The sequence below is a fragment of the Osmerus eperlanus genome, chromosome 18 (assembly GCF_963692335.1).
Source record: "Osmerus eperlanus chromosome 18, fOsmEpe2.1, whole genome shotgun sequence".
NCBI classification, from domain to species: Eukaryota; Metazoa; Chordata; class Actinopteri; order Osmeriformes; family Osmeridae; genus Osmerus; species Osmerus eperlanus.
The window spans coordinates 14,579,541-14,591,967 of NC_085035.1; the positions used below are offsets into that span (position 1 = coordinate 14,579,541).

The following is a 12,427-nucleotide window of genomic DNA, read 5'->3' on the forward strand; positions in this document are numbered from 1 at the left end:
AAAAAATAATCTATACCCACCACTAATATATATATATATATATAGTGTTAACACTCTAGTGAATGTATGTGTTACACGTACCGTATTTTACGGAAAATAAGACGCATCATGTACAAGCCACACCCCCCCAGAATGAGCACTTTACATTTGTACATTTTAGTATAAACCGCACTGGAATACAAGCCACACTTTATTAGCAAACAACGTTGCCGTAGCGCGGACCAATGCTCACAAATGATTAGTTGCACATTCATGCTGTAGCTGCGGACAGCTTGGATAGCGATCTAACTAGACAACATTCCCAATTAGGGTGAACACTCAAATTATCTAAACTATAGACCATAGCATTACACATATCAAAACAGAACGAACAACAATAGAACTCCAAACAATGCTTATTTAACTAAGCTAATGCCCTTAACTTAGTAGCTTTTCAGTTTGCCGCAGGGCATTCTGGGTACCAAGAGCAATGCATGAGTATAGGCAATGTTACAGCATTGTGTAACTGTTACACACTTCGGTTGTGGATACTAAGTCCAGAAATAAAGCCAAGTCACTCATTTAGTGGCAGAATCCATTTTTATGTCTACAAAATTATTTTTGATATATTATATGTTTAGCTAGCTTGCAAATCCTGAGGATAGCCTACTGTAGCAGACCTTTCTATGTGACAACGGACAAGGGTGTTTTGTCACTCAGGAGTTGCCGTAGGCTTGATGCTGAAAGCATTACGTGAAACCAATGAGGGCTGTTCAAATGGCGATGTCAAGAAGAGCAGTGGTAAAGTACAAGTTATGAAAAGAGACAATACAATGTATCTAAAACGAACTTACAAAGAGCTCGGTTAGACTACCAAAGTTGAATTGGTAATGTTATTAGCGATGATAGCGTTATTTCGCTAGCTAGCCTAGCCTTTAACATTTCACCCGGTCTTGCAGCTATTTGATTAACTGAAATTATTATGAAATGTTATGTTCTACTAGACATTTGCCTACTTTAGCAAGTCACTGTATTTCCAAGCCCTGATAGTGTAACTGAGACAACACAGTAAATAATTCCTCTTTCAAGTAATAAGCCCCCGTTCAAGTGTTGAGCATAAAATTAGCTGCACAGTCTGTAGAAATCTTGAGACAGACACTTTTTTGTTCTAAAACCGGACTATAAGCCGCAGAAGCACAAGAAAACTGTTAAATCGGAGTACAAGCCGCGGCTTATTTTCCGTAAAATACGGTACTTGATAAATTCCAGTAACCTGCCTTCTTTACTTTTCCTAGATGTGTGTTTTATCATCCTGTTTTTTTCCCCCCTTCTAAATCACACCAGGAAAATCTTGTTTAAGTCCATTTGCCTCATGTTTTGGTATAATTGTGCATTCAAGAATATATAAATTAACATTTTGCCATTGTCTTTCTATCTGTATTTCCTGTCATTCAGAAATACAGAAAAAAACGTAGAATTTACAGAAAAAGTACTGTAATTTAATCTTTTTTTTACAGTTTTTTTTATTATATGCACTAGAAGATTTCCATGAAATCATAAAAGAAAATCCTACATAATGCAAAAGTGCACATGGGCATGCAAGAATAAAGCACTTTGTAAAATACGTCTGAATTAAACATTCTTTGTTTGGCACAGTGATGAAACCTAGCATTTAAACAATTCTGTATTTTGGAATGAAACATTCAACACATTCAACAAACTGTGATGAGAAACTGACTCAAACATAATGGCTAAATAAGTAATAAGTAACAGGACAATAACGATGGCCTGATGGCCCGGGGCCATTAAAAAGTAATGTCGGGACAGTTAAACTAGCAACTCACTGGCCCGATCGCCCGAAATTATTGATTGAAAAAAAAATTTGCATTGTAAAAGTTAAACATCCTTCATATGTTTTGCTAAATGCATAAATAACTTCAGCTTGTGGGGCGCACAGTTGGCAAATCAAGAGTTGAGTAGTGAGTGACGAGTGGTTGTCAAATTGTAATTCTCTAATCTCCATACATTTTTAACAACTGGCGCGAGACAATAAAGTGACGATGGCAGCAAAGTAGAGCTACGAGCTTAAACGGAAGCAAATTTTTTATGGAACGAAGATGCACTGTGTCGTCTGTCGTATGCTCCCGAAAGCAGACAAAAGTGGATCTTTTTACACAGGCACTGACAATTTTCGAAAACAATCCCTGACCAGCCATGCTAGCAGACAGCACCTGGTTTGCGTGACAGCTAAGCGGATGGTTGACAATCCATCTTCCAGGTCATTGACCATGCTGGTCAAGAATTTAAATGCAGATGCCCATCATGTTATTGCACGACTTATAACAACGGCATATCACGTAATTTAGACGGGCCAGCAGTTCGCCTCGTTCCCCCAGGCTATTGAACTGCAGCAGAAGAATGGTGTCGACTTGGGTACTTAGTATTATACTGATGAAATGCTATGGATGCTTTTATATATTAGCATTCAGGGACCAGAGGTTTCAGTTTCAGCCAGACAGAGTTGTGCAGAGATGGCTGTCAGCAGGGAAGAGAGCACGTCATGTTTGAGGTTAAAAGTCAATTGTTTTGCTGACTATTACCTTTTTATTTTTTATCACTAGAAATGTGATTTCATTTTTGTTCTTTTTATACCCAGCAAGTGTTTAATAAATGGTTAAACATATGTTAACAGAATAACATAACTTAGAAGTCTTTGGTTTTGTTGTAAAAATGATAAATTACAACTTTTGGAGGGGGAGCCAGTAAAAATTGTCTTGGGCCAGTAAGTTTCAAACCCTGGCCAACATTTTTAATCTTGAGCCCTGACAGGCAAGGGATCCACCTACACAATAATGCGTCATTAATTTGGTTGTGGATTTGACACCATGTGTAGGCTATAGGCTACTAGCTCATATTCACCTGTTTTTTAACCCTCGACCATACACTGGGTTCAGATGTGACAGGCGGTTTATTTACATCTTTTACACACTGCTCTAGTGCAAAGAGAATTGCAGCTACGTGACTGCACACTTCTCTAAGGCTATAAAACAGCAGATCATATTGAATACGCGTGTTTATTAATTACTAAAATTTCAGGACAACACAGCAGTTATTCAACAAGTAACAGCAGTTATTCAACAAGGAAGCAGCAAATAAACATACCCTGCCATACAAGTGCAGTGTTTGCTGCACACCTCCCCATTGCTTCTAGTATCCAGGCATTATAGCTAGGTTTTTCTAAGTGCCTGTCCAGCACCGACCTCTGCATATACTAAACCTGTGGTTGCGTATTTATAGGTCATAGTTTGTTGACTTTTCCATTAATAATAGTTGTAGGCATCAAGACTTTTGTAGGCTTTAATAATAGCCTCCCTCCTGACTGTAAACGCACTCTCTACCAAATAGTGGTAGACATCGGGATAGGTTAGCTCTAGCTCAGGTAGGCTATCAATTTCAGCCTAAAACAAATAACATTCTGATCCAGTGGGTCGGTCAGGGACCTGATTCAGTGAATTTCTGCCTTTCACAGCCAGTTCATTGATGGTAATATGCATTAGTCATGTTAACTTGATATAAATTCCAGTAGCGTAGCTAGCGACTAATGTACGAAACACGTTAGCCAGATGTAGTTAAGGGCCTTACGTTCTAAACTGATCTGTTATTGTTTACGTTCCAAAAAACGTCTATAGCTTTTTCAACTTTCAAGCAATTCTAGTATTGTGACAACCCTAGTAGGCTGGGATTGTCTGTGTAGGAAGTGCGATATCCCATCCCTCCCCTCCAAATCACCATGTAGTGAATCGGCAGATTTGGTCTTGAGTCAAGTACCCTTAAACAAATAGTAGCAGGGTTTTTCCTGGGTCAAAATGGGTCTTCGGTGCTATAAAAAAACAAACTGTGTTACTGCGTCACCTTATGTATATGTTATGTCTATGTATTTATTTAGGCTATGCTTGAGGAAATCATTTTGCTTCCACTTTAGATTCAAATAGATAGGCTAATAGATTGACAATAGTCCAAGCCCCATGGTGCTATCATGTATGGTTCAAAGATTATCAAGGTTTACCTCTTTACATATATAGGCAAACTACTGAAATGTATATCAATAGAATCTAGAACTAACCAGTGGTCAGACATGGAACACAAAGTTTATGTATTATCACTGGGGATGGGTATTGAGAACCGGTTCTTGATTAGAACCGGTTCCCAGTGAATCGATTCCTTTGAATCGTTAGCAAAATTCCTTAACGATTCTGTTAACGATTCTCTGTGCCGTTAAACAATTAAAATGCTAAGTTTAATAATGGATTAAAAATCGATATGCTCAGTTTAATAACGGGACACGCGAACGTCTGTCTGAATAAACTTTACAAAAGTTTGCGCACGCATGCGCGAAGACAGACTGCAGCAAACATGGCAACTAGGAAGAGGCGTTCTAAAGTTTGGTTGTATTTCACACAACAAAATGACAACAATGCCACTTGTAACACTTGTAAAAAGTCTATTTCGTAGAAGGGAGGAAATACTACAAATATGAAGAAGCATTTGAACACACAGCATGGAATGAAGTTACTGGAACGTCATGTGTTCGATGCATGCAGCAGCGCAGCTAACGTTCGCGCTTCATCTCTAACTATCTAAGGTAGAGCTAAACTGCTCAAAAGTGATCACAACCACTTGTTACTGTGTGAAGCAATTTGCCTTTATTGTGTGTAGTCGATCTAGTTATCTTCTGTCCCGTCGTTTGAAGCATACATTTTAGCTCCAGCATTCGTCTCCCATTAGTATTGATCTTATTGATCATTTCACGTTATCAGGGTGGCGTGTGTTATCAGCAAACGTTCGCGTGTCGCATTATTAAACTGAGCATATCGATTTTTAATCCATTATTAAACTTAGCATTTTAATTGTTTAACCTTTTAATAGTCCTGTTAAATGTGCCTGAAAACGCCTAAACAACATACCCAAAGTACATTGAAAGCTGTTGTTGAACCATTTGGAGTACATGCATGTAAATGGTCTCTTTTGAAAGGTGACACTGAAGTTATTTCCCCTGTTGTTAGGACCCCTGTAAGTCCTACTGGTGTTGAGTAATAGAAGCTTGAACACAAAGAAACTGAAGTTTCTATCTCCGAATAGATTTTGTTTTGAAAACAGAGGCCTAGAGGTGGTAGGTATTAGCTCATTTCAGAGCCAGTCAAAGCCAGTTTGAGAAATTTGTTTAGAACGAGTGTGTGTGTGGGGGGGTGCAGGACGCACAGACCTAGTTGGCTGTAGAGGGGAACATCGATAAGAGAATCGATACGGAATCGAATCGATAAGCAGGAATCGATAAGGAGTCGGAATCGATAAGGAGTCGGAATCGTTATCTTATCAATACGAATCCCTAATTATCACTATTCATTTTTATTATACAAACTAAGCTAAGGGGTGGCAGTCAGTTGCAGAGGTCACATCCAGCTTGTGAACATTTCACCCTCCGCTTTTTGTTGACCCCCTGGTAGAGTACCACAATTACCTCCAACTGATGAAGTCAGGATTCCGCAGGTTGATAATTGGGTGCTTGCTTATAAGCAAGCTATTGTTCGCGCACATCACAGTTGCGTCTTGATCAGACAAGAAGACACACTCGATCTTTGTATCAACGCGATTACTATTGATCAAAACAGAACAAGGGTTCGGCTGTACTTGAAAAATACTATTAAACGTATTCGCGGACATGCACTGCACGAGTGATTAATTGCGATGACGGCTCCAATAGAAGTTATAGCGAGCACATAGAACTTTATATATATTTTCTAATCAATGTATTTATTCCCAGGTGTTTTGAAATTTCCTTTTATTTTCTTTGTGCCTACACTATATATTAGCATTCCAGGTTAAGAATACCAATAGAGGCTGCGTTGGAAATCGTAAATCAAACTTTTGTCAGCATTTTGAGTGGAAATTTCATTGGCATTTGTACAGGTGTATTCGTGCACGTCGGACTGGCCCTCGCAGCGGAACGACCATTTACTGGCCACTCTGTCCACTCGCGCACCTCACAGTTGCATATTGATCAGACAAGAAGACACGCTTATCAACTCGATTACTATTGATCAAAACAGAATGAGGGTTCGGCTGTAGCCTACTTGAAACATACTATTGAGAACATATTCGCTGACATCCATTGCACATGCATTTTTTTTTTTCCCAATCGCACTTTTTTTTTGCCTTAGGCGCTCAGGATTTGTCATAGGCACTTGGGAAAACGGCTTCGGCGCGCGCCCACATTTTCTCTATGCAGGAAAAACCCTGAGTAGTTTTGTCAACTTTCAAGCACATCTTCTGCGTGTTCGGCTTGTCATACGTTCGATTCAGCCTACATCCACAAATTAAATAGAATTAATAGGCTAATCTCGGGCATTGCTAATTTCTTTCAGTCTGTTTGGAAAGTACAATATCCCATCCCCCTTCTAATGATCGATCGCGTAGTGAATCCATGTATTTGGTCCCTCAAGTTCCCTTCAACGTATAATTTACTCAAATCAAGTTACAGTCGACATTCCAATGCTTACACAGCTCTTTCACCACCTCAAGAACAGGCCTCCTTTAGCTTCCTAAAATGTTGTAGAATACTCATTTACTGTAACTCACTTGACTCATTTATACCTCTTGATATTTCAGTAATGCATCATTTGTTTTGTGAATCCGCTTTACAAAACATAAGATACTTAATTTTACCATTACAATTATCGTTGCCGCTAAAGTCATAACATAAGAATTGTGCTTACCTGTCTATACTCGAATAGCTATGTAGTCAACTTCAAAGAATGCAATAAAATTGTTGCCATTTTGCGTAGGCTATACATATATATATATATATATATATATATATATATCTTTAGGTTAAAACTGTCTGAATTACATATTAGTGCAAAGGAGTCCTTGCAACATCTGCTGATAGAAAAGCAAATGTCATCCTTATAAGACAAGGAAATAATGGCTGAATGTGCAGTCTGCAGCAATTGAACAGAAACAAGAGGAAAATAGCTTTAAACTAGTTTTCCCGGTGTGATTTTGAAAATTAAAAAAAATACTGGGTGATAAAACACATCTATGATATGTCAAGAAAGCAGGCTCCTGAAATTTGATCGAGTGCGAAGAAATATATATATATCTTTCACTGCAGTGAAATGACCGGAGCCCGGCACTTCTAATGATTAACACAAAAAACAATGACACCCTGTCTGAAGGCAAGAAAAGGTCTAGAATCTTTCAAGGGGGATTTATCTGCTAGAGCATTCCAGGTTTACCAAAATTGAGATATGCAAATCTTCTTCAGCTATTTTCAGATTTCAATGCATGGCACAATTTGAAAGCTTACAATCTGTAAAAACAAATGACCTTGGCTGACAATGGCCCCTTTTGACCAGATCGTGTCACAATTAATGTACATCCCATCAGTGTAATGTATACAGCTTTGCTTTATTTAGCAAAGTTAGGCTAGTGGCATAAAATGAAAAACATTAGTCCGTTGATTTAAAAGACACCAACCAGTTTCTTTAACATCTTCCGATCATAAATATTTATACACTCAACATTGTAATAAATGATTGAGAACACTATCATAATTAATGTACAGTATATCAGAATATTACAGTTTCTTAAGGCATGAATGTAAAAAAAAAAATGTTAAGACACTCGTGCGCAACAGATAAGCCGACTTGTTACAGAGATACTTGTTGCAATGTGGCCATCAATGGACCAGACCAGGAGGCCTTGGAATACAAGGAGTTCATGAAGAGGTTTTATAAAAACAATATGTTCTGCCTCTGGTTGTGAACTGTGTAGGGGAAAACAATGGCTTTAATGCCATGTTCAACTACTCTGTAACAGACCCACATTTTGCAGGTTATGAAATGTGTAAACAAAAGTTTATTTATATAAAATAAAATATGCTCACACACACAGACGGACAGAATTTAAAATAGGGCACAAGTCACCGCGATGATGTTAATGTCTGGAATTATAGATTTATTATTGTCCGTCATCTCTGAAGTACTTGTTCAACCTTACAGGATTTTTCCTGGGTCAAAATGGGTCTTCGGTGCTCCAAAAAATAAATATATATATTTATACATATTCTTTTTTTTCTTCTTTTTTCTAATCAATGTATTTATTCCCTGGTGTTTGTGTTTCCCAACCGGGGTGCCGCGGCACCCTGAGGTGCCGTCTGATGAGAGCAGGGGTGCCGTGTAAAAGTCCCTCAACCAGTAGCGGACTGGCCATCGGGAGCACCGGGAGAATTCCCGGTGGGCCGAGACACGTCTGGGCCAGAGGGCCGCTTGCCTTATAATTATTTAAGAACTACTAATAAAATGTCGGCAGAAGATTGAGAGAGTTGGCCGTCCCCCATTTCCCCAAGGTCGATTGGTCTATTCCAAATGAACGTCTGTGCAGCCATTACCCCGCCCCCTTTGTCTCGCTTACACTCGACAGTGACACTGAGATCGAAAGCTAGCTAGTAGAGACTATATAACGATCGAAAACCAGGCTAAGAAACGTAAGGGGCTGAAAGAGACAAAAAGACATCATCTTCACGAGACAATGTTTTACCAATTGAAATACGAGGCCAGGGTCTTCTTACTGCGATGCTGCATTACAATGTTTTGATTTATTGTATGGCTGTGTTACATTTCTTTCATGTCAATGATCAAAAAGATGTATGTGAACTTGATTTGTAACAATTGTGGCAATTTCCTCCCACGCCTGTTTAACCGAAGCTAATGTGGGTGGGTTTCTTCCATCTATATCCGCCGTTGACCTGTTTTCTCCCTTCGATTCCAAACCGTGACCAACGCCGGTCTCCCTTCTCTGCAGAACGCATTAATCTATCGACACACACTAGCCCCCACCCCCCCACACACACACAAATTTGTTCCAGCGTGAACTATTGATGAAGTAGCCTATAATGTCCGACCCACCCAATATCACCACCATCTGTCACTGCTTGGAATGTTGGAATGGATTTGAGTAGCCAACGTTAAAAGGAACTAGGGCTGTCCCCACTCAGTCGACCAGTCGATTTTCTGGTCGATATGCTTGGTCGACTAAGATTTTTTTTTTTTCGAGCTGCCGTATGGCAGTGTGAGATCTGATTCCCGCTTGTGTCATCATTGCTGAATTAACAAAATATTCTACAGAAATTGTAGATTCTATTATTTAAGACAAATAAAGCAACTCTAAAAATATATAATTTAAAAGAAAAGGTGTTACCGTTTTCCCTTTCGTTAATCTGCGCTTTGTTTTGTTTTGGTATTTTGCACACGGCACGAGCACAATTGGCTGCCGAACTACAAACTCTGCCATAGCCTACTTTGTCGGTGTTATTAGTCAAAATGGCAAAGAAATCTGTGGTATGGCAGCGTTTCATTAAAGTACATTTACATTTACAAAGTACCGGGTGACTCGAAAAAAGTTGAATGCAAACTCTGCCAACAACGGTTTATTTTTCATAGTTCGACGTCGAATTTTATGTAGCCTACCTGAAAAACGTAAGTTGGCCTAGCCCTACTTCGCTCATGCTAACGCGCTGGGTTGAAAAATGAATATGCATATTATAAGAATCACATCCAAATCGAATTACATTATCTTCTCCGGCCAAGACAAAAAAATATTTCTCTGTTGCACCGTTCCCCACTCAGCTTCTACGTAAGTTTGCATGCTGCAAGTTTTCAGGCAGTGATAAGCGCGCTCTGATGATTTGCATGTTAAACAAACAATATTTTTAATTTGTAGTACATTGTAAGAGATACCAAATACCATCGGCATTCGGTTACAACAGGACTGGTGATACGAGTCTTATTATTAGTAGGCTATTAGCGGCTGAATCTGCAATGTCCAGCAGCCATTGAGTCAGTTCGGGAAAATGTTTTTTTTGTGTGAAAAAAAAAAAGCGTTTCAAATTTTGATTAGTCGATTTTCAGACGTTTTAGTCGAGTCTTGGTCGACCAAAGAAAATCTTACTCGGGGACAGCCCTAAAAGGAACTGTTGAGACCAAATCCATTGAATCACCACGCATCAACCATTAGAAGGGGGGGATGGGATATTGCATATTTCAAACAGGTTTACCAGCTAAACATTTGTTAGAAAGTAATCCTGTGCACGATTTAGTCCGTAGATGAAAAAGTATGAAAACGTATTCAAAAGTATCTGTCTGGCTAGTGGTAGTAGATAGGACACCTACTTGATTTGTTAAATACCCCTTTCGTTTTACACAATGCGGTTCAGCTCTTGCGTAACCCACCATCCACACTTGGAACTGGAGTGCCAATGTTACAATAATAGCCTACATAGAACCACAATAGACATTCGCAACCAGTATACTATCCACTGCCTATTACACAATGCCTGTCTTGTCATTCGGAAAGTTCCGTAAATTGAATAGGCTAAGTATCAACATGTAACATCAAGTCAGCCTATAGTCTAGAATTTCTAAACTAACTAGCCTACATTTGGTCCAATTACAAAAATGAGAGCCGTGTCCTGACAGTAAATGAACAACGTTACATGTTTTTCCCAGGATAACTGGATCAAATTAGACCATTTAATGTTTATGATGTCCCTATGTGTTTATGCTTTCACTAGAGACAAGAAAGCGATCAGTCAGCTGACTATAAAATGTTGATAATGTCAAGCTACGCATTTAAAGACCAACTGCAATCTAACATGCAACGTGTGTGACAATAAATAATATTTAAACTTTCGAATGAAATAATTCCCGACTTAACACGGAAATTAATGCCAGATTGACGGAGGCAAGTTCATTTACCGACCTTGCCTTTGCGCCGTGCAAGCGGCCATTACGTGTCAGTAAAAACGTCCCTGTCTGAAGATTCAGTCAATTAACCCATATCCGCGTTTTAAGTATGAAAACAAATTCCCCTCACTTCTGCTTTTTCTTCTTCTCTAGGTGCTTCTCCCACTCCACATCCAGCACATCGTTCACATCCTCCACAGCAAACTTCACATACTGGTACAGTCTACGGATCTCCTGGTTCAAGAGAAGAAAAAAACATGGTGGGAACAGGCGAAACGCTAAAGTCATTTCCATTATTAGTACCCTTTGATAGACCCCATTGTCTATCAAAGGGCCTACAGAAGCCTCAATATTTCATCCAACAACCTCTCAGTACTTTAACCCACCCTTCTATTTGCCAATCTCTCCTCTTCTGTCATCTACTAACTTACTTTGAGCTGGTCCTCGCTGCGTGGGTCCAGGGGTTTCTTGTAAAGCAACTGGAGGTATCCCCTGTCCCGGCTGAGCTCCCCTTGGGCTCTTGCATCCTCAGCCCCAGCAAAGCCCTCCAGCATGGTGGTCTTCAGCGTGCTGATGTCACAGTGCAGGGACTGGTGGTAGATGCGATGACAATGCATTAGTGAGGTACGGTAAGGAGGACTGCTGGGTCTGCATCAGTGAAGGCTGGTCCGTAGAGGTAGATTCCTTCTAAATGTTTTTAAGGCAAGAGGAAACTCAAAATACAATAAAGAATAATTGAAATTAAGAATGTCATGTTTTATACTGAATAATACTGGTGCTTAGCATACCTTGTCAGCAGAGAACCCCCTCCCCACATGAACTATAGATAACACAAGGCTTACGTAAACAAACGGCCCTAGGCTGACCATTATCTTACTAGAGATGCCATAAATATGTTTAACCTTATCTGTACTAAGTAAAACATCAGGTCAAATCTAGGGTCAGAGAACTTTGTAAGTTTCCACTGCTAAGGACGCACGCACACACGTGCACGCGTGCGGTAACTCTGGGATCGATCACCTTGACAGATGATATGCAGGGGAGGGGACTTCCCACCAATATGTTTAAATGGCCTTACATTAAGACTAGAACACCAGACAACTTTGTAATCGCTATAAAATTTGTCTTCTTGCTGGCAAGCATAAAACTATTTTGTACCTTCCTTAAAACCAACGACTTTGGGCCCCTTCTTTATAAGATTTCCTTAACACTTTGTATCATTGAAAAGCTGATGAAAATTCTAGCAACAACTGCAGACAGAGGGGAAAGGGCTGTGTGAAGTGGTGGTGGGAGGGGAAGAGGAGGACGGGCTTCTGCTGTCCTCCTTAAGGCGAGATATCAATTTACCCCGTTAAGGAGTAGCGTCACACATATGTGATCGTTCGAAAGCGGGCCCCACAGAGTACCGTCACACATGTGTGACTCTGAACATTCCAACCGACTATTTTCCGATAGACAAAAACTATATGACAAACGCTATAGTATGGCTTCAAAATTTACAATTAGGAGGCTAACAAGTAACACTAGCAGGTAGTAGCATTGCTACGAGTATTATGCTAGGTTGCTAGGTAACGGAAGCTAACTAAAGCTAGCTAGCTTCCGTTTTGGAAAAATAACTCACTCTGGTGGAAGCGTCGGTAATATTT

General features: G+C 39.7%; 1 protein-coding gene across 4 annotated transcripts in view; it reads right to left on the reverse strand.

Moving 5' to 3' along the window:
• nup214 (nucleoporin 214) overlaps positions 1–12,427 on the reverse strand; it is a 141,017-nt gene that overhangs the window by 93,872 nt on the left and 34,718 nt on the right. For all 4 annotated transcript variants that reach the window (XR_009932708.1, XM_062484629.1, XM_062484628.1 and 1 more), the window contains 2 exons: positions 11,213–11,371; positions 10,912–11,015 (listed from right to left, as the gene is read on the reverse strand). Coding sequence is in view for 3 of the 4 variants with exons in the window: in XM_062484629.1 (XP_062340613.1) it covers positions 10,912–11,015; positions 11,213–11,371 (263 nt within the window). In the remaining variant the exon portion in view is untranslated. The remainder of the gene's footprint in view (positions 1–10,911; positions 11,016–11,212; positions 11,372–12,427) is intronic.